Source organism: Neolamprologus brichardi, chromosome 14 (genome assembly GCF_056152115.1).
Source record: "Neolamprologus brichardi isolate AB-2024 chromosome 14, ASM5615211v1, whole genome shotgun sequence".
Taxonomy (NCBI): Eukaryota; Metazoa; Chordata; class Actinopteri; order Cichliformes; family Cichlidae; genus Neolamprologus; species Neolamprologus brichardi.
This window is the reverse complement of record NC_142117.1, coordinates 3,904,630-3,929,880: the sequence shown is the minus strand read 5'-3', so window position 1 is coordinate 3,929,880 and position 25,251 is coordinate 3,904,630. Positions and strand designations below refer to the sequence as shown.

The following is a 25,251-nucleotide window of genomic DNA, read 5'->3' as shown; positions in this document are numbered from 1 at the left end:
CTTCCCCTTGTGCTCTCTTTTCTACACACACACACAACCTGGATCCTCATGCAAAAAAAAAGAAAAAGGAAGAGGGGGGGGCCCAATGGGAGAAAATCCAGGCTGATGCGGAGGACAAATGAGAAGGGGGAAGAATGAAGAAAAGAGTGCTTTTCACCACCACTGGTGTGAAATAGAAGTGGGGCAGGGAGATGTGCCGAGGGGGAAGACACATGAAGCGCGGTGTGTGGACAGTGCTGCAGGTGTTTCACTCCAAGGATTCAGGATTCAGCAGTGAGGGCGTTCAAATCAACAGCTGCCACATTTGGGCAACATTCGCTTCGTTGCTTGGAAGCTTCACACTTTCATTGCCCTTTTTTTTCTTCTTTCAAATCATATTTTCTACCATCTGTAAAGTGAAAAAAGTGACACAAGTTTCCTCTTTTTGGAGCTTTTGTGAAAACTGCATCGCTGCTGATATTAGCACAGTGACTTTCCATTGGCTTCTTCTAAACTCAGCATGATTCCCCGCCTGCATGCAGCACAGAGGAAGCCCCTTTAACATGGTGGTCCCCTCTCAGAGGAACTCATTTGCTCTTCGACGTACTCAGTAACTTTCCTCTAGCTGGAAAAAAACGTACTCTCCATCCTAACTGAGCTCCATAATGAAACATATAAACTTCTTTCCGCAAACAAAAACATGGGAAAATCCAATGTCGTGCGTGCCTACGTGGAGGACCCCTTATTTGCACACATGGAGGTAAAAATGGAAAAATCAAGTAGCAGGCTGGAGAAACTGTGAGCGTGAATATGTTAGTGCTCCTCGGGTTCTGTTTGCAAAGCTGCAGGTGGATGCCTGAATGACACGATGCTGTTTGTGTTGGCTCGGCCCCTAGCTGCACTTTGTGGATGTGACCTACCTGCTTGATTTTTTTTTTTTTAAATGTAAAAAGGCAATCTGGAAAGTATGACAAGCACGGGAGCCACTGTGCAGGTATTTCTTAAATAGAGACATCTGTGGTGCCGCAGATACACGTCTGATTCTTGAGATGTACTTACCTCTTAACTTAAAAGTGAATTCTGAGGCAGTATTCATGTGTTAAACAACTGAATCTGTGTTCTATCACAGTTACCCACTTTTATTCAGTAGCGGATGCTGATTACACAAAACTCTTCATTTGGTCCTCTTGTTATGGATTTTTATATGTGGCAACATTTTTAGATGTGTTTATCATTTCAACTGGACTGAAAATGTCAGTGTCCTCTGAGGGAAGCTAACATCTGCAGTACATTTTAGAAAAAAATAATGTAAAAATGTTTTTCAATTATAAATTTCGTTCATACAGCGCCAAATTACAACAACAGTCGCCTCAAGGCGCCTTATAGTGTAAGGTAGACTTTAAAGTATACATACAGAGAAACCCCCAACAATCCTACGACACCCTATGAGCAAGCACTTTGGTGACAGTGGGAAGGAAAAACTCCCTTTTAACAGGAAGAAACCTCCAGCAGATCCAGGCTCAGGGAGGGGCGGGGCCATCTGCTGTGATTGGTTGGGGTGAGAGAGGAAGACAGGATAAAGGCATGCTGTGGAAGCTGTTTGTAAAGTACACTTTTCTACCACTCCACACTATTACATCCCTCAGGTATACAGATTACTTATAGATGCACATAGCCTGTTCAGTCCAAGTGTGCGATATTTTTAAATCCCAGTCTTATAGTATATATATTTTCAAGATTTGTGTCATTAAATATCATGATAAGTCTTTAATCTTGAATCTAGAACTGCAGATGACAAAAATGCATACATGCAATATGTGTCCCTGTCTGACGTTCTTTTGTCGTTTGTGTGTTAACTAGCTGCCCCACTAACTTTCATGGCTACATGTTGTTAGTTGAGTTTATGAACTGGACGTTGTCATCTTATTATATTTCTCCAATAAATCAATGAATCTCTGTGAACATGTCCACCTGTTCATCGAATTTTCTTCAAAGCTTCCGTGGACGTTATCTCACAACCTCCTTGCGTGATTTGAGCTATAGTTATAAATTATAGCGATTTATAAAAAAGTTATAAAAAAGCTAGTAATTCTAGCTTCAGCCGAGATAACTGTGTTTCGCACACACTGTTTAAAGGGGTTACAAAAATAGAAAGAAAACAAGGAAATAAAACAGCACACATGTTTAAAAGTTCATAAATAAAGTCATTTTTTTCTGCTGAATTACTATAACTAGACTTTACAATGTAGTACAGAACATGTAATAATAATAATAATAATAATAATAATATAATCACATCGCAAAAAGTATTTTACAGAGTAACATAACATAGCATGAAGTGAAATGAACCATCTCCTTTTCCCAGTGCTGTTATTAACACTGAGAAAAGTCCCTGTGTTAAATACGAGGATATAATTCAGCACTGCTACATTGACCCCCAATAAACATTTATGTCTGTTTTTCATAGCATGGGTCATAGGATTATATCCTTTATGATACTACTTAAACGTACAAATGATGTAAGCATTAAAACAGTTATAGAGACTAAGATTCCCTGAAGTGTACATTTCCACCAGCGCGGTTTAACTCCTTCTCGCTAGGGGGCGGTAGTTTAAAACTAGGAGGTTTGCGGCTACCCGAGTAATCGAGGAAACTCAAGAGATTGCTCTCTGTTGCTAACAGTAGCTAGCCGGATAATCTTCTGAACAGTGCAGCCGTTCTTATTTAGTTGGCCGTTAGTGTTCGTGTCTGTTTTTCTCTTTAGATTCCAGCGCTCTTGGAATTCGCTGCTAGTGACAAACGTTGAACCAGACAACGACGGCCAACCTTTTTTTTCTCTCCGCTGGATGTTTGGCTATTCTTGTATTTCTCCCAGGATGTTAGCACATAAGCAAACCAGCTAGCTAGCAAATCTGCTAAAGTAGCCAAATAGCTGCTCTTTCCGGATGCTTTGAATAGCAACGCAGCGGATTTGGGGAGTTTCTAGTCGGCCTTGTATGATGTCAAGCAACCGGCCACAGCAAAGCGCTGCTGGGGCGAGTTCAGTGCCCAGCACAAGTAGCAGCAGCAGCAGTAGTACAGGAGGCACTGGGAATACAAACGGTGGCGGTGGCAGCAGCGCTCCCACAAGTAATGGGAGCACTTCTGGAAATGTTGTGCCCTCACGGACCCTTGCAGCGGCCGGAGAGGGCGGCCTGTCAGTGCCAACTCTGGCCGCCGTGCCGTCAGCCCGGGGCGGCTTAGCTTCTCTCAGCAGACCGTCTGCGTCCTCTGGTAACAGAAAGAGATCCCTGCACCAGGCACCACTGTACAACGGTCTCTTGAATTCATACGAAGATAAAAGCAACGACTTCGTCTGGTTAGTTTTGTATTGCACTCGAGCTTTGGGGTGAGTTCCGTAAAAGTTTGAGAGCTGCACGATGACCCGGGCTTCTGCTTGTTTTTCAGTCCCATTTGCTTCGAAATGATAGACGAGGCACACATGACGAAGTGCGGGCACAGTTTTTGGTGAGTGTTTGTGTTGTAGAGAGAATTATGCACAGTGTCCCAAATGCTGTAGAGCAACAAATGTCACAGACTGAAGGAACCAAGTTATCTTTAAGAAAAGCCATGCACTCTGCGGGCATCCATACTTACAGCTGATTACTTAAAAAAAACTTTTGACAGTTTTTATTTATTTATGGTTTAGTATTTTAGTTCTTGCATTTTGTTTTATTTTTTGGGCATGTTTTAATGTTACAGATGGACTTCTAGAGGAAGTTTCAAATAGTCCTGTGTTGCTATATTTTAATGACAATAACAACATCAAACCCATGACAATCCAAGTTTTGCACACAAGCCTCACTTCTGCTCTGGTCAGACCCAAGAGTTTTTCTGACTCGAAATCTTGCAAAGGCAAGATTGGTTAAAGCAGTGAGTCTCTTTGGTGTACATTTCTGCCTTTTAGTTTGGGAGTTTAATAAGTAAAAGCAAGCTCAGGGTTAAAACATGTCCAACTAATTTATAATCCTGCTAATTTTCCTTTAGAGGAGGCCACCAATATTGTTTTGTATTCAAGGCGAAAATGAACCCTGAATTCAACTTTTCACTAATGTGGAAAGCCTGTAAAGGCTTTCTGTTTGTTTTGCACAGAGAATTAATCAGGATTCATTAGGCTAACATCAAAAAAGTAAGCACAATGCCTATTGCCACCAGAATAAGTAAAATCTACTGGAAAGAGTGTTATTTTTGGCAAAAATCCTAGTTATTTTGATCGATAATGAAATGACAGATATTTAATTTCTAAAATAGAAGAGACTTTTATTTTATTTAAGCACATTTTCTTTTAATTATAGAAAGTAAATGATTGAACTAAGTCATCCACACTGCATTTTGATAAGAAGCAAAAAGGAAAAGGTTGTGCTGAAAGTCAAAGTAAGGGAATTACTGCACAACAGATTCTGGCACAGAGGTCACTTCATCTCGGTTATGTTGTTTCAATGACAAGATGAGCCAAACTTGAATTTAAAGCACAGCTCTATAATACACACAGTGACAGTGTGACTTTCGGTATTAAACTGCAAAGTTGGTTGTAAAATATGAACTAGTTTTTAATGACAGTAAATGGTTTAAAGCTGAATATAAGCCTGTAGACTCTTCAGCAAAGTTATGGGAAGCTTAACGTGATTACTGGTAATCCACAGTTGGCTCAGTGTTCTTTATGTCTGTTGTGTTTGCTTGCAGTAATTCTCATTTCTTGTTTTTCAATGCTCATAATAAACATGACCAAAGATCCAAGTAATAAGATCAGCGCATTAGCAAGTTATGCCTCAGTTTGAGATAGTTTGTCTACTCTCTGGTGATGTCGGTGTGAGCAGATGTCCTTAACAGGATCAGAGCGCTGGCTTTGAAGGTCACATATAATCAGAAGAAGACCCAGTATGGGATGAATAAAGATTATTTTGACTATGAATCGTTTAAAGCTAAACTTGTAAGATCTTGGATTGAAATGTGGAGCTGGATATATCCATCATATTTATCTGTTCTCTCTCTCTCCATCCTGCAGTTTCAAGTGTATCCGCCAGAGTCTGGAGGACAGCAACAGATGTCCCAAGTGTAACTATATTATCGATAACGTGGATCAGGTCTACCCAAACTTTCTTGGTGGGTATTTTGAATTGGAGGGTTTTTTGTTTTGTTATGTTTTGGGTTTTTTCTAACAGTCAGCTGATCAGCTCCTAAACTAATCATTTGTCTCAAAGCTTTTCATTTTAACTTGGACATTAAAATGTAGCTGTTATGGCAATTTTGCACTTCATGGTTTTTAAAATCACAATATTTGAATTGATTTGTCTTTGCTCATAATCGGTACTAAAATGAGACTTTCGTATTTGAATGAAGTCAAAATTGAAAGTTTTGTGTCATAAATGGGCCAAACAAAAATCTAAGGAAACACTTTGTAGGTATTTAAATGCATGATGATAAAGATGCCACTTTTCTTTTATTCATCACAAGTAAAATGTCTCTGCAGACGTGTTGCTCCTTACCTGTGACAATGTCTTTTTCTTTGTCATATGCTTACTCCACCGCTTCTCCCCTCTTATTTATCCCTTGTCTACAACTTCCTCTGTCCCGCCTCACCACATCCCAGTAAATGAACTGATCCTTAAACAAAAACAGAGGTCAGAAGAGAAGAGGCTAAAGTTAGATCATCCAGTGAGTACAGCATGTTCTGAAACTGATTTAATTTTTTCTCTCCTTGTTAAGATGTTGAGCATCTTAAAAACATGTTTTGTTACTTGTAACTGATCAGTGTCTCTGACCTTCAGAATGGGTCTCGGTGGCAGGTCTTCCAGGATGTTTTGAGTCCTGACCAGGAGAACTTGGACCTGGCAAATGTCAACCTGATGCTCGAGCTGCTGCTTCAGAAGAAGAAGCAGCTGGAAGCGGTAAGTGAGAGGCTGATCTGTGCATTTCTTTGTTTTTGTTTCGCTTTTTTAGCTCTTTAGCTTTTCATGGGTTTCAGTGGAGGGTTTTTTTTTATTTAAAATGATGTAAAGTTTGTTAATAGCCATTAATTAATGGCTATTAAGTCTTATCATGAAACTGATCACATGATCAGAGCTTGTAGATATAGATCTTGTAGGTTTCAGTGAAAAATGCACAAGATGCAGTGAAGAGACAGAATTACAAAGGGTTAATTATTTCAGCACTGTACTGGTCTGTTGTGGTGAAGAGAGCTGAGTGTAAAAGCGAAGCTCTCAACTTAGCGGTCGATCTAGTTCCCTACTCTCACCCATGGTCACGAGCTGTGGGTAGTGACTGAAAGAACGAGATCGCGACTACAAGCGGCAGAAATGAGCTTCCTCCAAAGGGTGGCTGGCCTCTCCCTTAGAGATAGGGTGAGAGGTTCGGCCATCCGGGAGGGGCTCAGAGTAGAGCCGCTGCTCCTCCACATCGAAAGGAGCCAGCTGAGGTGGTTCAGGCATCTGACAAGGATGCCTCCTGGGCGCCTCCTGGGTGAGGTTTTCCAGGCATGTCCCACCGGGAGGAGTCCCCGAGGCAGACCCAGGACACACTGGAGAGATTATCTCTCTCAGGCCTGGGAACGCCTTGGTGTTGCCACGGACAAGCTGGAGGAGGTAGCTGGGGAGAGGGAGGTCTGGGCTTCTCTGCGTGGGCTGCTGCCCCTGCGACCCGGCCCTCGATAAGTGGAAGAAAATGGATGGATGGATAATTATTTCAGCAAAAAGTCAAAGTGAATTTTTGCTGAGGACTTGTTAATCCTTTTACAAGTTTTCTAAATTTATTCTTTAAATGTTATCACAAGGTTGTCACAGTGGAATACAATCAGTAATATAAAACATAATGGAAATGTTTTAATATCCACTGAATGTCCACTTTTTGTTCTGGAAAGACAACAAATGAAATTTATGACGTCCAGTTAAGACCTTGTTGTTTTGGAGGCAGTGAGTTCTGATCTGTTTAATCTGAAACAAACAGAAGTTGTGTAATATTCTGAGTTTCCGATGACACTGATCGACGTGTAGCGCAATAATGTGTTTGCTATCGAGGTCATCATTGTATCGGACCGCACGATTGAGGTGTTCCCTCTTACAGAATGTAACAAACATTTATTAATAATAATAATAATAATGGATTGCATTTATATAGCGCTTTTCGGGACCCCTCAAAGCGCTCCAATACAGCAGGATGTCCATCACATTAAATACGTCACTCTGTCAGACTTCCTGGCAGAAAGAAGTTCTTTTGGGATGTTAGACTTCAGATGTTGATAATAAATGAGGCATTGTATGTGTATATAGTACTGGTAGCAATGGTTAAGATGTTGCTTTTGTCAGAAGGTTTCTGGGCAGTTTCACACATCCCCTTTTTTTTTGTTTTTGTCAGTTTACGTGACATAAAAAGAGAAGTAGGACTTTACATCCTTAGATTTCATCAGCGCTATCTAAGACTTGCATTGATGATGAGATCTAAACTCCAGACCAGTTTTGAAATGGGAGTCTTTGCCTTTGAATTGCAAGCATGGATGCTACAAACACGCCTTTCAGATTTTCAGATGGCGCTACATGACGCCTTGAGCTTTCTCGCTGTCAAGCACATGCTCGTCTTTCTGTTTCTTTTTCACACAAACACATGCAGTGTGTCACTCTTTGACTGTCATACAAACAGACAGACTCACACAAGAGCTATCCCAGTAATTCAGCTGAGTTTAGGCTCATGTGTTGGTGTCTGTCAGTAGAAAGTCCAAGCTAGTTCAGAAATAAGGGCTCCATAGTTAGCTGTGATATTGTATATAGTTAATGGTCTTCCTTTGCCTTGCTGCTTATTCTGTATACAGGACTCGTTGCTGATTGATTGTTAGCATGTGTGTGATAATTTGCCTCTGGACATATTTCATATCTGATTGGGCTTGTTTTTGTTTAGCCTGTCGTTCTTCTTATTTAATCAGTTCTGATTAAAGTTTTGGATTCCCTGTAGATATTTCATATCAGTCAAATTTAGGTCCCTGCCACTTAACTGTGTATTTGTGATGTTTTGTTAGTATTCCTCCTGTGTTTACGGTTGTTACTCAGCTATCCAAACCTTAAATATAATCCAAAAAACATCAACATTTTAGATTTAATCGTCAGTGAATCTTAGTCTCCGTCTTAAATGTCAGCATCAGTCGGTGTGGGTGTGGTGGTGCTTTTCAGTCCTTGAGATGTTTGCTTTGGAGCTACTCTTTGGTTTTCTTTGAAGATTAAGTAGAATTGAATAGAAATAGTCAGATATTATCTCCGTCTGAAACCTATGACATGCTTTCAAAGAACACAGTTGTCGTCAGTATTTGCCTAACAGCCTGAGACCCTTAGGTTTGGTGTTCTTGAGCATTTTCATGGTTCGGTTGAAGGTTAACCAGAGGAAAGAGTTTACCACAGTGATTGGACCAAAAATGGTTAAATATTCAAATGAATATAAAACTGATACGTTTTCCAATTCTGATATGTTCACACTCGAAGCCTGAAGTGTTTAAAGTTGTTAAAATATTCTATCACATATGTGTCAGCTTACGTTTTTTTGGAAAATGGTATCATTTCTTTACTATAGATAGATATAGAGATAGATAGTGGTTGGTTGGGTGGTGAAATGACAGATATTTAACAGGGTCGCTTGGTAAAATATTGGTTAAAATTGGTCTGAGATATAAGTCTGAGATATAACAGACTTATATTTTATTTAAGCACATTTTCTTTTAATTATAGAAAGTAAATGATTGAACTAAGTCATCCACACTGCAATAAAGAAAACGTTGTGCTGAAAGCCAAAGTAAGGGAATCGCTGCAAAAAAAGATTCTGGCACTGAAGTTGTGTTGTTTATGTTGTTTCAGTGACAAGATGAGCCAAAAATTGAAATTAAAGCACAGCTTATAATATACTAAAACACACAGTAGGGCTGCTCGATTATGTCAAAAATGATAATCACGATTATTTTCACTGAAATTGAGATCTCGATTATTTGACGATATTTATTTAACAATAACAACGTGTTGAATAATGACTTTAAAGATTGTCAAAAAATAATATAAAATAGTGCAAATACTGATAACAGTGCAAATGTTTGCAATATAAGAAATAAATGAAAAATGTAAACATCTATGTTTAGTGAACTTTGCAGTTGCTCTGTGGTGCAGCTACGACACTGTAGCAAAGTTTACACACTGTGTCTACTTGATCCACGTCTGACTCTGAACCCATAATGTTTCCACACCACTCAAGTTTTTTTACCTCTCTTTTCAACCAACAGCAGTCACTCTCCTCTCCAAATAACTTCTGCTTAGCTTTCCGAGCTTCCCTCGGCTCCTCTTAATCAGCGGTCCCAAACCCCCGGGCCTCGGACCGGTACCGGTCCGTGAGTCGTTTGGTACCGGGCCGCGAGAGTTGAGGCTCAGGTGTGAAATGTATAGTTTTCAGGGTTTTTATCGGTTTTCAGCGTTATTTTGTTATCGTTTTTATCATTTACTCTGTTTTCCTGGGTCTTTTCACGTGTGTTATGAATAAATCTTCTTTTTTTCGGTACCGGTACTAGTTTTATTTTGTTGTATTTATCCGCGACACCTTAAAGGCCGGTCCATGAAAATATTGTCGGGCATAAACCGGTCCGTGGCGCAAAAAAGGTTGGAGACCGCTGCTCTTAATTGTTGTGACACGTGTTCGAAATGCAGAGAGGTGCGCTCGATTTGCCACACGGAGCAGCGCGAGAGTAAAGCACGAGGGAGGGGCTAATAATCGGCTCAGTCATTTTTAATGATCGTTGAAAGCCCAGATCGTAATCGAGATTAAAATTCGATTAATTGAGCAGCCCTAACACACAGTGACAGTGTGACTGCCAGTCGAACATTGTTGGCTGCTGAGGTGTGATGTGCAACCTGCTGCATAGTGTGGAGTCTTTTTTTTTTTTGCAGTGCACTTAAAGAAGGAAAAGAAATGCTCAATGTGACTGTGGGCTTTTTGTGGGAGGGGGAGGAGTCGATCGGGTAATTTGTTGCTAACGCCAAGTTAAAGTTAAGTAAATGTAAACATTAGCTTTGGGCTAGTCCACAGTTGTGAAAACACGGGTGAGAATTTAGTTGAACGACAGCATATTCACCAAAACAAGCTGCATTCACAGGCCGGAGTAGTTTGTGTGTGAACCTTTTCATGACAGGGTCCTTCCCCGTTCTGCACAGCACTGCTTTCATTTCCTGTAGCCGGGATGGAAGTAAAGCCAAAGACGAAAGTACAACTAAAATGATAAATCACAAGCTTTAGAACTACTGTTATTATTTTGTGCTTTTCTGAGGATGAAAGCTAGTGTTGAACTGAGAACAAATGATATCTCCAGTGTCTTTTCAGCAGATCAGCAAAACTATTCTGTGATTTCAAGTAATACTTGATTATGTAAGCTGTCCATATCTCCACTAGGAATCCCAGGCAGCTCAGAGACAGATCCTCATGGAGTTCCTTAAAGAAGCCAGGAGAAACAAGAGAGAGGTACGGCTGCACAAAGCTGACACAGTGCTGAGCAAAGAGCAGTATTTGTAATGGCTGACACCCAGCTTTGTGTCAGTCCACCACAACTCGTTAAGTGTTTGTAGGTGTTAACAAAGGCAAGTTCAGTTGTGTTTTTGGTTTTGTTGGCAGCAACTAGAGCAACTGCAGAAAGAGCTCAACTTCCTCGAAGAAGACATCAAACGTGTCGAGGTGGGTAAACTGACGAAGCGCAGTCCAGAGATGGATTACTGTGCCCTCATTCACATGATGTTCTCTCGTGAAAATACGGGGGAACAGAATGCATGATTATAAAAACATATTATCCTGTGAAATCACAAAACCCGGGGCCGCTCATCATCACAGCTTGAGATGGACAAACAAGTTATGTTGGTGTCATTTTCCAGGAAATGAGTGGGCTGTACTCTCCTGTGATGGAGGCTGAGTGTACTGTGCCTAATGTGGAAGCTCCCTCTCCAGCACCCAGGTAACGCTGATGTCTGCCGCATAATAAATGTGTCTGTGCAGAACATAATGACACCATATTCACCTTGTTTACCAAAACAGAAGCTCGTTACGAGCGCAGACGTGTGCTTGCTCATGAAAACGTTTTGCCTTTTGCTCTACAACAGCTGCTTTGTCTGTATGGAACAAAGCCAGTGCATACAGAGGCTTCAGCAGTCGCTGTGTGGTGTGACTTACTCCACGTCTTGTGTGTTTGTTTCTGTGTTGAGCAGTTGCAGTAGTATTATAGACCAACCCGACTACAACCAGCCTCCAGGATTTGGTGGAGCAGCCCAGGTACAGCGGAGAGATTTATTATTTAAAAAACAAATTAGCTTGGAGTAAAAACGGTTTCAGACAGGATGAAGTAACGGGCTGCACCAAGGCCCAGTAAAAGATAATTTTACTGGGATTATAACTGTAAATCCAGCAAAACTTTAATATCTGGAGCTGGTGCATTTTAATAAGGGGGCCTGTCAAGTTTCGATGTAGCTTTTTAACACAAATGTATTTGGAGGAAAATTATAAATACACTCTGAGGTTTCAGGCACTGCCTTCACTTTGCTCTTGGGACTGTTTCCTCAGGGAAAACGTCAGACCTGGTACAACAGCACCCTGGCGTCAAGAAGAAAGAGGCTCACAGCTCATTTTGAGGATCTAGAGCAGTGCTACTTCTCCAGCAAAATGTCCCGCATCACAGGTGCTGTTGTTGAGGGTTTAAACTGCTGTGGTCACATCATTTTTATGGCGTTTTCATTTGCACACAGTTGGAAAAACTGGTATTATTTCTTAAAGCAGGGCATCGTGTGTCTCACCTTACTGCACACGTCGGTGCTTAAGCTCTTAGTTATGGGCAACGACTAGGGATGGGTATCGTTTAGGTTTTATCCGATACCGGTGCCAAACCGATACTTTTGAAACGGTGCCGGTGCTTAAACGGTGCTCAAACCGGTGCTTAAAGAATGGAGAACACAAACTTTGTCCAAAAACCTCTCATGTTCAGCTGTTTTTTGGTAAAAAGATAACAATGTTAGCCTTTTCTGCAGCTATGGGGCATATATGCTATCACTCTGGGCTGGAAGCAGCTTAAACAATGGAAAAAACACAAACTTTGTCCAAAAACCTCTCATGTTCAGCTGTTTTCCACTTTTTCTTTGGTCATTTTAGCCTTTTTGTCCAGGGTGAAGGGAGTATCTGCCATCAAACAAGAAGACAGCCGCATGTAGCTATGATGGTGTTTGCTAGTTCACCTTACATGCATTAATGTAATAACGTGGTTAGCCTACTCAACGTAAATTACACACGAACAACATTAAGCTACTCACGCAGAGAAGAACGGCTGCTGCTGCATCATCATCCTCATCATTTCTGCTACACTGGCAGGGCTAGGGGCCAGGACTCTCCTCTTCGGGTTTTTGGGGGATGTTGCTAACTCCGGGTCGATAACAGGCACCACACCTGCAGTAGATGTGCTCGGTGTGAGGTCTCGCAGCAAGCTATCAAATACGGCGCATTTCTCGGCTTTTAAAAAAACGCTATGCGTCGCCAGGTGTTTCATCAGATTTGAGGTGTTACCTCCTTTGACAGTATCACAGTATCAGCTTAAAGCACTTGTTGCAGCTGCTGAGTTTGCATCTTTTGCTGTGAAGTACAGCCAGACTTTGACCGCTTCGCCTTGGGCATTTTTAATCTGTAGCTCTGCTCTAAAAGAACGTACGCACCTGGACCCGCCTACTATCCTCGGAAACGTAAAATGATTGGCTGGAATCTAAAGTGTATCACAGCTCAGGAAAAAAAAGCATTGAAATGTGCGCTGCTTTTCGGTCTGGTTACTACCGTTTATGTCAGAACCGGTTCCATCATGGCACCGGACACCGGTACCCATCCCTAGCAACGACTCCATTTGGTTTTTTTCCACAATGTGTATAATTCACAAATGCTGTGTTAACTGTGTGCGTGTTGTGTTTTCAGATGAGGGCAGGAACCTGAATCAGCTGGATGATTTCATGGAGTGTTTGTCAAAGTTCACTCGCTATAACTCTGTGCGGCCGCTGGCCACCCTGTCATACGCCAGTGACCTCTATAATGGCTCCAGTATCGTGTCTAGGTATAAAAAAGAAAAGCTCGATTTACGTGTGACTGGACGTCATCTTTTAGTTGTTTCGTGACATTTTACCGTGCGTGTGATCACTGTCTTTGACCGTATTTTCCTTTGTTTCAGTATTGAGTTTGACCGAGACTGTGACTACTTCGCCATCGCTGGCGTAACCAAAAAGATCAAGGTGTTTGAGTACGGCACTGTGATCCAGGATGCAGTGGACATCCACTACCCTGTCAACGAAATGACTTGCAATTCCAAAATCAGGTGCAGGAAACTGATGAATGCATTTCCTCTAATGCCGATCTCTTAATAATCCATGTGAACACATATTGAGTCACGTGTATGGATGCAAAATCTACATGATGCTTTTTTCCAAAATTGTGACTGTAAAAAACGAATCATGCAGTTCATGAAAAGAAATGATAACTTAGTTTGTAGTGAAATAAGCAGCTCAAGTTCCTGTTGTCTGTTGCAGCTGTATCAGCTGGAGCAGTTATCACAAAAACCTCCTGGCCAGCAGTGACTATGAGGGAACTGTTATTTTGTGGGATGGATTCACAGGCCAGAGGTCCAAAGTCTACCAGGTGTGATGCTTGGAGCGCAGCTTCATTACTTTAGGCGTTACATTAGTAATGATGGCTTTTTAAGGTTTCCTCTGCTTCCTTTCCAGGAACATGAAAAAAGGTGTTGGAGTGTAGACTTCAATCTCATGGACCCGAAGCTTTTAGCCTCAGGTTCTGATGATGCTAAAGGTAAGAGAGGGATGCAATATCTAAGAATAATGTTCCCACCATGTATCAGCCCTTATTTGTTTCATGCATGCTCTTTTCTTCTTCTTCTTCAGTCAAGTTGTGGTCAACTAATCTTGACAATTCAGTGGCTAGCATTGAGGCTAAGGCTAACGTCTGCTGTGTTAAATTCAGCCCAACCTCCAGATATCATCTGGCCTTCGGTTGTGCAGGTGAGATGGAAATGAAAGATTTTCATGTGTGATTTATCTGGTTTGTTGTTACTTTAGTCTCGGTTGTGGAAAAACAAAGATTTTGAGATAAAATTGTGTTAAACCTTAAGCCAGGGTGATGTCAAAAAGCTCTGCTGAAATCAAGTGCAAACATAGAACTGGACTTTCATTGGGCGAAAGCAGCTCAGAAGCTTTTGATTACACCGCATAGGTTGTGCCAAAACCTTGTAACTGTGTAAACCTTGCATCTAAGGACACTTGAAGTGTCATTGAAGCTAAATGTGAAGGTGCAGTGTCTGACGTCCGCCTGCATTTGGTTGGTATTTACTATGAGAAGTTAAGTCCAGACTAAATAAGGGGGGGAACAGATTTTACTCCACCCAGCTGTCTCCCTTCAGCCAGACAAACCTGGAGTATTGTTGTTGTTGATTTCTCTCACATCACTGTGGTTTCTTTGTTGTCAGCTACATTTCTTCACCCGGCGCTGACTCTTGTGGTCCAGAAAAACTGCTGAATACCTTATTCATTAGTCCCCCAAAGGAGATATAAAGTTGTAAGAAATATTTGGTTATACACAGAAACACTGTAACGCTGGATGAGCAGAGCGTACAAGCGTTATCCAGAAGTATCTTGCTGTGGCTTTATCCAACTTCCTGTGTCTCAACGACAAAGAGAAGGAAACTGCTCCTCGGCCGTGTAGATGGTTTAGTGTCTGGAGTAGCACTGGGTTATCAAAGTAAACAAGCAGACATGGAAAGCCAGTCTGCATTTAAACAGCACAGTTCAAATGTAACTGCACTTTTCTAAATGCTGTGGTGGCTCCTAAATGGAGCTGATCTAAGACTTGTTTTAATCTACGATTTTCTTCATGTTTCCCTGAACACGTGCTAAACTTTGCTTTCTTCTCTTAGACCACTGTGTTCACTACTATGATCTCCGCAACACTAAGCAGCCAATCATGGTGTTCAAAGGCCACAGGAAGGCCGTCTCCTATGCCAAGTTCGTCAACGGAGAGGAAATTGTTTCTGCGTAAGTTCATCTAATATCTGAAAGGTTTCTTTTTCCTGCAAAAGAAAATATTCTGTGAAACCTGTTACTGTGTACTTTCTGCTTATAATATCATAAAGAAGCTGTCTAACTTAAACTGGGTTAAAGAGAGCATGAAACACTAAACGTATAAAGGCTAATTTACATCGTGGAGCCCTCAACGGAGAATCTTTCTACACAGAGTAATCTTGAATCCTGAAAAATGAAAATGCTGGACTTGGCCCCAGTGGGTTATCACGCCATATCATCGAAGGCCCGCCGGTTCCACATTGATCATTTCTTTCCTCACTATTGTCTTCAGTTCGACGGACAGTCAGCTGAAGCTGTGGAACGTCAACAAACCTCACTGCCTGCGCTCCTTCAAGGGTCACATCAACGAGAAGAACTTTGTGGGCCTGGCCTCAAACGGAGACTACGTTGCCTGTGGTGAGCAGTCACTTCAAAGAAGACATTATTGTCAAACTGTCTGTCGTATCGCTCCCTCAGTGGGAGAAACGATAACATGCTTAAATTCCATAAATACTCGTGTTTGTGTGTATGCAGGCAGTGAGAACAACTCCCTGTATCTGTACTACAAAGGACTTTCCAAGACACTGTTAACATTCAAGTTTGACACAGTGAAGAGCGTTCTGGACAAGGACAAGAAGGAGGACGACACCAACGAGTTTGTCAGCGCTGTCTGCTGGAGGGCCCTGCCTGATGGAGTGAGCTCCCCTCTATACTCAGTAACATTGTCATTGACTGCACTTTGAAGGGCGCACTACAAAGGATATTAATGGGTTAGTGAGGTCTGTCAAGTCAGGTGAAAAGGTGGCTTTCTTTTTCCTTAGTTAGATCACCATGGTAACAAATGTCCTAGGAGCTTGAAGAGAGAAGGCGACTGGTCTTTTTTTAAGGTTTTGAAGACATTTCACCTCTCGTCCAAGAGCCTTCTTCAGTTCTAAAACCAAAGGTTGCAAAACGAGTTGGGGTTGTACCCTTAGGCCAGGGGTGGGCAACTCCAGCCCTTTGAAGGCTGGTGTCCTGCAGGTTTTAGATCTCAGGCTGGGTCAACACATCTGAATCAAATGATGAGTTCATTACCAGGTCTCTGGAGAACTTCAAGGCATGTTGAGGAGGTCATTTAGCTGTTTGAATCAGCTGTGTTGGATTAAGGGCACATCTAAAACCTGCAGGACACCGGCCCTCGACGCCTGGAGTTGCCTACCCCTGCCCCGCCTTCATCTGTGAGTGTAGTTTTAGGTTTTGTTGAGCTAACCCAAAGATAGCCTGCTTTGTTGGGACACCACACTCAGTTTGCGGTCATACAACAGAGACGGTGTCAGTCACACCTTAAAATCCTGACACTTTGAGAAAGAACATCTGGAGTTTCTCACACTTATGCAAAAGATTGTTGTTTTCAGATCACACAGAATATTGTTCACGTGTTGAGTATTAATCTACAGGTAATTAACTATCTCTAAGTGTTACCTTTTGTTTTTCAGGAGTCAAACGTATTAATCGCTGCCAACAGTCAAGGAACAATTAAGGTTTGTATCATCTGTACAAAACACAAGCACAGGCCTACTGCAGCACTCAGACTGTTGTCATAGAGATACTGGACATTTACATTGTAATCACTGCTGCAGCCAATTCATGTTCTGTCCTTTTAGTTCAGCGGTCTCCAACCTTTTTTGCGCCACGGTTTATGCCCGACAATATTTTCATGGACCGGCCTTTAAGGTGTCGCGGATAAATACAACAAAATAAAACTAGTACCGGTACCGAAAAAAAGAAGATTTATTCATAACACACGTGAAAAGACCCAGGAAAACCGAGTTAACGATAAAAACGATAACAAAATAACGCTGAAAAACGATAAAAACCCTGAAAACTATACATTTCACACCTGAGCCTCAACTCTCGCGGCCCGGTACCAAACGACTCACGGACCGGTACCGGTCCGAGGCCCGGGGGTTGGGGACCGCTGATTAAGAGGACTCATTTCTGGTATTTTAATGAGGCCATCTGTTGAAGAAAGAAACTTTGTAAGAGCGCGATCAGGATACAAAAGTGTGACGCCAAATACTAATAAGACATGAATAAAACAAAAAATCCGATTGGATATATAGATCTGGTATTTATATTGTCGTATTTTGCTGTGTTCATTTTGACAAGAACACCATGAGCCCATGTGCTCTGCAGATGGCTGTAGACGCTCACTGACAATTTGAACCAGAAATGTCAAATTTCTTTATTAAATTCTCCATAAGACACATTCCTGGCAATATCCCAGGAATGAATTAGGAATAACTGTTTAAACACGCTCACAAATAAAGATAAATCCTTGTGCATCTGATCCAATTCAAGCCTGCTTTTGTCTGCTGTGTTTAATCTTCCACTCTTGAAGTCCAAATGTCACCTCACTGGCTTCTGTTTGGAATCAAAGTAACACACAAAATATATCTAAAGTAATTATTTTTGTAATATTTTCATGAACTGTTCAGATCTGCATTAGTGATGTGCCACGCTAGTCTGGGTGAACTTTTGACCCTTTTAAAAATGCCTCGTTATATAGTCCAACTGCTATATGTTAATTATTTTTGTGGTTTCTGCCTTTTTGTCGTTTTATTATTATGTAGCTGTTGGAGAGGAGCTTTAATTCATTGCTTTTTCCCGTAACAACGAGGTCACAGGTGTGCGTTCTCTCTGCACAGGTACTCGAGCTCGTCTGAAGACGTGCAGTTTCTTCAGCAGGTGTTGGAGCTTTGACTCGTGATGCAGGGAGGCTGCCAGGCTGAGTAGCAACTGGAGATCTGAAATCGTCTCTTATTATTTTTTTTCCTCTTTTTCTTTACTTTGTTTTTTTTTTTTTATAAGCTTATGTTTTTGGACAGCGGCAAAGACTACGGACCAGCAGGAGAAGATGTGCTGCTGTTTTATTGGGCACAAAGTGAAACAAGAGACTTTAGAAAGCAGTTTTGTTTCTTTTGAGCGAGGTTTTATAGGCTACAATAGAACACCTCTTTATGGTTTTAGGTCAAATCAAAACCTTTACTTTTTAATTAAGCTGCTGTTCTCCGGAATACATCCAGCCAAACGCTAAAAGTGCGATGCATTTTCTCCTTTTAAAGGCCAAAGCACAAGACGAAGTGACATGCAAAAATCTTCAAACGAAGCTTTTAAATCTCCTTTTGTTTGTCAGTGTCCAGCCCCCTGCACCTTTCTTTTCTGTAGCTTTTGCGTTCTCTCAGATTTGGGGGAAAAACATTTTTAATAAACCTGACTTGAATTCCATCCTGTCAGACGTATCACTGGTTTCTTTTCTGGTTTATGAGTGCAGAACGTGAGAAGTTGAGTGAACTGAAATGAGAAGCGCCTCTCTGCTGATATTTCTGTTTACCGTCAGAACAAAACGAAACTCAAAGCTTTTGTCTGCAATCACAACTCTCATGTAACGTCCGGCACTGGTCTGCAGTGTCGTGCAGAACTGGACTTTTTGGGTGAGCTATTTGTTGCTTGTTGGAAATAAAACCTTGCAGAATCTGTTCTTTTAAAGTAGCAATGGAATCGTTCTTCACATACTGTAGGTATCATCTGAGCTGAGCTGCATTGTAACTTCAGGCAAACTGCTGTCAGTTTCTGTGGAGCGAGACCTGCCTATTTTATGATGAGTGAGAGAGGTGTTTTGTATTTGTATTACTGAATAAATTATTTCGAAACACTTGGCATGTTGGTTCTTTTTTCTCCATATGATGACATAATTGTATTCTTTTAGGTGATCTGTGTATAAAACTGTGATGGGTTAGTTGATCGGAATTGCAAGAAACGTTCTTGGTTATGGACGAGGTGTTTTTCCAGTCAGTGCTGGGACTCTGGTGACACTAGTCCTCCAGATGCCATCGATGCAATGGCACCCTTAAACTCTTGTTTAAATTCCCTTGAAAAATCGCGCTCTCCTTGGGTTCACTTCGTGGTTTTCACTTGGTGTCCTATAAAATAAGCATTTATTTATTATTTATTTATTAACCTTTATTTAACCAGGAAGATCCCATTGAGATTAAAAACCTCTTTTTCAAGGGAGACCTGGACAAGATAGGCAGCAGCAGATGTCTCACAGTTACAGAAATTACTCAAACACAGGCAGCAACAACACACATGCAACAATAAGTGAAAGAATACAAATAAAATTCAAATAAAAATAAAAAAGTCAGTTAAAATGACAATCAAACTAATTGAAACAGTTGCATGTTATGGACTTGGCCTCAAGAATTTGTAGTTTAGATTTAAAAGCACTTAATGAAATGAATTCAGTCATTTTCCATTCCTTCTGCAGTTTGTTCCAAGCCGAGGGTGCTAAATGGACAAAAGCTCTTTTACCAAGTTCAGTTCGGGCAAATGGAACAGAAAGCAACAAGTAACCATGCGGACGAAGAGAATACCGACCAATACCACCAGCATTTACAGCATGGGGCTTTGCATCTTTCTTTTAATAAATTAGGGCAACAAAAGAAAAAAGCTGTTTCAAAGAGGCTCGGGTAAATAGACTGGTTCTTATATAGCACTTTTTCTATTCTATCTGAGCACTCACAGTGCTTTGTACAACATGCCTCATTCATACAAATACTTCATTCTATGTCAAATTTACATGCACCTTGGGGTTAGTATTTTGCCCAAGGATGCAGCCAGAGATTGAACCACCAGCCTTCCAATTAATAGTTGACCCTCTCTACCTCCTGAGCTACAGCCATCAGGTGGGGCTGTCTGTTCAGATTTCATGGTTTCGTATAGTGTATACTGTGCTGGCCTGCGTTTTTATCTGTTAAAACTCAAAAACTGACTGCTCAGTTTGGGCAGCATACATTCAGATTTGAGGTTTTGAGTAAACAAATTTCAAGTAGGTCTAATCTACCTCTGCAAAACTTAAAAGTTATATTCAGCATCATAGAAAAGGTAAAGTTGTACATTAGGTGGAATTGTGGAACTGTTTTGCTGAGGGGAAACTAGTTCTTCATTTGAGGCTTTGCAGTGGGCCTTGCAAGCTAGACGGGCCCTGTAACAGTGTGTTCTTTCTTTCATATCAGTTGATCTGATTTTCCAGTTCCCATTAGATTCAGAATGACAGCACACACTGTTCCTACTTCCCAGCCTTGGGAGTTCATATTTAATATAGGCATCCTTAGTTATCTTGGAAATTGTATAAGATTCCTGATATTTCTGGATTCAGATGTTAAGTAGGCTGTTTTCAAAAACTTGATGTTTTGGGGTAACTCAGCCTCTTTAAAAAAAAAACAAAAACAAAAAACAACCATTTACTCACTTACCTTTGTAATAAATATTATATAACATTTATTACAAAGTTATTTTCTAGCAAACAACAAATTTAAGTTTAATACAACATTTTGTAAAAATGTTTTGGCTTATTTTAAATATTTTCTACGTAGAAATATGCATTACGTTGTACTATGTATTTATGAGATGTCAAGAAGAAAGCAAGTAAACAAACACAAACAAAATTACAAAAAACGGAACAAATGTTTTCTCAAAAAGCGGCGGAACGATTTTTCCGGCGGACAACGGACAACCAGCTACTTAGCAGCCGTTGGAAACAAAACCTGAGTCTAAAGCAAGTTCTCATGTTACCAGGTTAAACCCCAGCTACATTGTAGTTCCTCACATAGGCGAACACCTCCATCCAGTTTTTGCTGTTTACTGTTTTGACCTAGAGGCTGAAGAGGTTTGTGGTGAAGATGGGAGTGCCAAAATTTTACCGCTGGATTTCGGAACGCTACCCTTGTCTCAGTGAAGTTGTCAAGGAACATCAGGTAGGAAAACAGCGGTGACTGGTTAGCTTCACAGACCGCTGTCATTGGTAGCCACAGTGCTAGCGTAGCTAGCTGTTCGCTATCAGAGAGCTATAGCGGGCCGCGGAACTAAAATTCCACGTAGCTTACCAATGGTTTTCTGGCGAATGGACAACTCTGCTTTTAGCACACATTCTTCACTTCATCCTTTTGTTAAACACAGGATAGGCATGACGTTATTAACCAAATTCCATCACTAATGTGCTATTTTGGTCTCCATTATGCGCTTATTCGCACTAAACAAGTAAAATGTTAATGGTAATTTTGGCCTTTGTTGGTCAGTAACATTCTAAACAATAATAAGCTCTTACAGTTGGCTAACTAACTGAGTTTTATGATAACTAGAGATCTATAGGGGCTCGGGTAGTTATTGCTACCAGCTGGTTAACAGTAACTGCGCTTTACAGTGAACTTGTTTGAAATGTCAGAAGTATGAGCTCAGCCTGTGGGCCACAGCTCGAATAACGTGAGAGTTTAGGCTACTTGAGTAACTGCGGGGGGGACTTGAACCACTTTCTACACTCTGAGCAGAAAGGAAGCCGCTATTTCACTCCCCCAGCAGTAGTTTCATCAGCGCACATTGTTCAGTGTCACCCTCCTTACCTCAGACAGCTTTGCATTTGTATTAAAGCAGTAAATAACCACCTTTAGCAGAAAATTGGTAACAGTAAATATGGGAATTATGTTTCATGTCGGTACCGGTGTAAATAAAACGGAACAAAACATAAAGGTCTGATGTCATGAAAGGTGGATGGCATACTCATGAGACTGTTTCTGATGTGTCAGGTGAAAGGAGCTTACTATCATGTTTTTTGACTGTCAAATATAACCTCCTTTAACTCATCAGCCTCCTAGAAACATCTGCCACACCTGAAAGATCTCGTCATTGCGAGCGTTTACAGATAAGTCATGTTCCTGAAGTTTCCTCAGTTTGTCTTTGCATTTGTTTCTTTCTGTCCTCAGATTCCAGAGTTTGACAACTTCTATCTGGACATGAACGGCATCATCCACCAGTGTTCTCACCCAAACGATGAGGATGTCCACTTTCGCATTTCTGAGGAAAAGATTTTCGCAGACATCTTCCATTACCTGGAGGTGCTCTTCAGGATCATCAAGCCTCGCAAGGTTTTCTTCATGGCAGTGGATGGTGTGGCGCCAAGGGCGAAGATGAACCAGCAGAGAGGACGTAGATTCAGGTTGTGATGGATGAATAAATGCTAATCCTATCATAATACTTGTTGAGAATCACTAAATTTAGTATATCGGGAGTAGCTTTTCTTGAACTGACCAAATAAAGAGATGGAATTTTATTAGCATGCCTGTACCCTGATGCTGAATCCAAACTATAAATAATGCCACGTTCTCTCTTAGTTATCTGATTAAAGTGTCATGTCTGTTCTCAGATATATTTAGAGATGTTTGGTATAATTATGTGATGTTTCTGAGGCTGCAGCTGTAAACCTGAGCCCTATGTGAGTTACCTTATAAGGAAGAATGGGCAGCAAACAGGCTTGAGCTAAAATACAACATTTAGTGCTTCAGTGTTACAGACAGGGGGGGAAACACAGACTGCAGGCAGAGACACAGCCTGAGACTTTGAATTTGACCTTCTGTCTTTTATATCTACTTGTGTGTGTGTGTGTGTCTGTGTGTCTAGGTCCGCCAAAGAAGCAGAGGAAAAGATAAAAAAAGCTTTGGATAAAGGAGAGGTGCTTCCCACAGAGGCTCGCTTCGACTCAAACTGTATCACTCCTGGTAAGGAAGATCTAAAGCTTCATGCAAAGATGCTGATCACACAGATCAGAACCACCTGATACAGTTTAGCACCTGAATTTATTTTTGTGTCACTGTGTTTTTTTATATGTGTACTGTATGTGATATTTTTATTAAAAACATGTTTGCATGTCAGATGTAAACATCCAGTGACTCGTTTTTCAACATGTGGATTGACATTTTAGCCAAAGCGCGTCGTTGGTATTTACCTAGAATCATTAGCGAATAGCACGGTGGTTAGCACTGTTGCCGCACAGCAAGAAGGTCCTGAGTTCAATTCCACCATCAGGTCTTTCTGTGTGGAGTTTGCATGTTCTCCCCGTGTTTGCGTGGGTTCCCTCCGGGTACTCCGGCTTCCTCCCACCATCCAAAGACATGCAGCTTGTGGGGATAGGTTAATTGGAAAATCCAAATTGCCATTAGGTGTGAAAGTGAGTGCGAATGGTTGTCTGTCCCTGTGTGTTAGCCCTGCGACAGACTGGCGACCTGTCCAGGGTGTACCCCGCCTCTCACCCTATGACAGCTGGGATAGGCTCCAGCGCCCCCCGTGACCCTGAAAAGGATAAGTGGAAGCGAATGGATGGATGGATGGACATTAGCGAATAGGTCATCGCAGAGATGTAATATTTTCCCGAGGAGTGGATGTGAGGGAAGGTACAAAGAAGTGGAAAACCTTGAGGGACAAATATATTTATCCCAGGATAAAAAGAGAAAAGTGGCAGAAGCAAAGAGTGGAGACCCAGGAGGGAGAAAACAGAATCCAGAATCGTATTTGTTTCTATCGATTGGCACTGCATTTAAAACACCAGGATACTACCACACTGTGTTTAACACACGACGAACCAGGACAGGTACCGACAACTACACTGGCAAGTTACGTAGCCTACTTTGTAGATTCCCTGCAGAAGTTTAAATCAGGCGTTATATAAGACAGATTTCCCATTTCAACACAAGGAGGACAAACCCAGCCTTGTACCTCTTCTGTTAGTCTTGAGCCTGGATTAACTGTAAGGGTCCTGTTTCAAACTGTCAAATTAAATACGCAGATCTGTCTGGTGTAGCGACCCCTTGGGAAAGCAGAACTGAGCAGCTAAAAACACTTGGGTTGCTCAGTTCTTCTTGGACCCTTAAGAGATACACAGAGAACAGGTCTCTGAAAATGTTAGCAGTTCTTTTAATCTCAAATCCTTCTTCCAGGCACTGAGTTCATGGCGCGACTTCAGGAACAGCTCAAGTATTTCGTCCACAACAAGCTCTCCAATGACAAGCTATGGCAGAATGTCAAAGTGTACTTGTCCGGTCACGAGGTGGGTGTGAGTGGTGTAACTGTTGTATGTACTTTTGTACTGTTTCTGAGTCAGTAATGAATGTATTAAGTTTGTTTCTTATCTTTACAGACACCAGGGGAGGGGGAACATAAAATCATGGAGTTTATCCGGTCAGAGAACACCAAACCCAATCATGACCCCAACACGCGACACTGCCTGTACGGCCTGGACGCTGACCTGGTACGTTTAAACAGGTCATTGATGAGCATTTTGCTCAAATCAGTGCCTGAAGGTTCAGTCTGTCCTTCACTCTGTGTTGTAGATTATGTTGGGTTTGACCAGCCACGAGCCAAACTTCGCTCTGCTCAGGGAGGAAGTCCGCTTCGGAGGGAAGAAATCCCAGAAAAGGTTCTTCTCTTCTTCTCTTCAGTCGATTTAGTCTTTCTTTGTTTTGCTGCATTGTTTTGTGAACCCTGCTCGTTTGTTCTCTTTCAGGATAACAGCTCCAGAGGAGACCACCTTTCACTTGCTTCACTTGTCTCTGATGAGAGAGTATATCGACTACGAGTTCTCTGAGCTCAAGGTGAGACAAGCGTGCCTAAAGTGGGCAGGCGAGATTTCATATTATGATAATTTTTAATATATGCTTTTTAAATCGTACTGTATGACGTTTAAATGTTTCTGCCTCTTTCTTCAGAATAAGATGGGTTCTGATTATGACCTGGAGCGAGTAATAGATGACTGGATTCTAATGGGTTTCCTGGTAGGAAACGATTTCATCCCTCACCTCCCCAACCTCCACATCAATCATGACGCTCTACCATTGCTGTACAAGACGTACATGAGTGTACTACCAAGCCTGGGGGGTAAGACCCGACTCGTACTTGTGTTTTTCCTTAGTTTTTAGTTTTAGTTTCTTCTTTCAGTTTGGTTTTCAATGTCATTTCTGTTGAAACCAAACATTTCAATCCAGTTTTAAATGTTTTAAAGTGTTTAGCTTAGGCTTATTTGATTCCATAATAATTACAGTGGATTGCAACATGTGCAGTGAGGTTTCTTCATGCTTGTTGTGTTGCAACATGATGCATACACTGTATCCTTTTAGTGGTTTACTTTTTAGGACTTCGCTTTGTCCTCTGTAATGAACTGTAGTCTAAACAAATTTGGATTTCAAAAGCATGAAAAATATTTATTTATTTTTGAACACACACTCAACGAAAAAGATGAAATACAGCAGAAATGCAAACAAAATAAATAAAAAAAAAT

The 25,251-nt window shown here is 41.3% G+C and overlaps 2 protein-coding genes across 3 annotated transcripts in view; both read left to right on the top strand.

The window, feature by feature from the left end:
- Nucleotides 1-2,621: 2,621 nt before the first annotated feature.
- On the top strand, nucleotides 2,622-18,802 carry cop1 (COP1 E3 ubiquitin ligase). The gene is made up of 20 exons (XM_087850663.1): nucleotides 2,622-3,337; nucleotides 3,427-3,486; nucleotides 5,024-5,121; nucleotides 5,609-5,673; nucleotides 5,787-5,906; nucleotides 10,423-10,491; nucleotides 10,642-10,701; nucleotides 10,896-10,975; nucleotides 11,226-11,289; nucleotides 11,578-11,692; nucleotides 12,964-13,099; nucleotides 13,214-13,357; nucleotides 13,569-13,677; nucleotides 13,764-13,845; nucleotides 13,938-14,054; nucleotides 14,966-15,083; nucleotides 15,403-15,527; nucleotides 15,645-15,805; nucleotides 16,586-16,630; nucleotides 17,798-18,802. Exons 1-20 carry the CDS (start codon nucleotides 2,976-2,978, stop codon nucleotides 17,813-17,815), a joined length of 2,148 nt encoding a protein of 715 aa, XP_087706789.1. The 5' UTR covers nucleotides 2,622-2,975; the 3' UTR covers nucleotides 17,816-18,802.
- Nucleotides 18,803-20,656: 1,854 nt separating this feature from the next.
- Nucleotides 20,657-25,251, top strand: part of xrn1 (5'-3' exoribonuclease 1) — a 28,031-nt gene continuing 23,436 nt past the window's right edge. For both annotated transcript variants that reach the window (XM_087850662.1, XM_087850661.1), the window contains exons 1-8: nucleotides 20,657-20,905; nucleotides 21,908-22,140; nucleotides 22,602-22,699; nucleotides 23,915-24,024; nucleotides 24,115-24,225; nucleotides 24,308-24,393; nucleotides 24,481-24,568; nucleotides 24,683-24,851. In XM_087850662.1, coding sequence (XP_087706788.1) covers nucleotides 20,831-20,905; nucleotides 21,908-22,140; nucleotides 22,602-22,699; nucleotides 23,915-24,024; nucleotides 24,115-24,225; nucleotides 24,308-24,393; nucleotides 24,481-24,568; nucleotides 24,683-24,851 — 970 coding nt within the window. In that variant the 5' untranslated portion in view covers nucleotides 20,657-20,830. The remainder of the gene's footprint in view (nucleotides 20,906-21,907; nucleotides 22,141-22,601; nucleotides 22,700-23,914; nucleotides 24,025-24,114; nucleotides 24,226-24,307; nucleotides 24,394-24,480; nucleotides 24,569-24,682; nucleotides 24,852-25,251) is intronic.

Excerpts from the sequence above, each read along its gene's own strand:
- cop1 (XM_087850663.1), top strand. The coding sequence starts at position 2,976 with ATGATGTCAAGCAACCGGCCACAGCAAAGCGCTGCTGGGGCGAGTTCA. Across the intron at positions 10,492-10,641 it reads CCAGGAGAAACAAGAGAGAG|CAACTAGAGCAACTGCAGAA; the intron begins GTACGGCTGCAC and ends TTTTGTTGGCAG. Across the intron at positions 13,100-13,213 it reads GGCTCCAGTATCGTGTCTAG|TATTGAGTTTGACCGAGACT; the intron begins GTATAAAAAAGA and ends CCTTTGTTTCAG.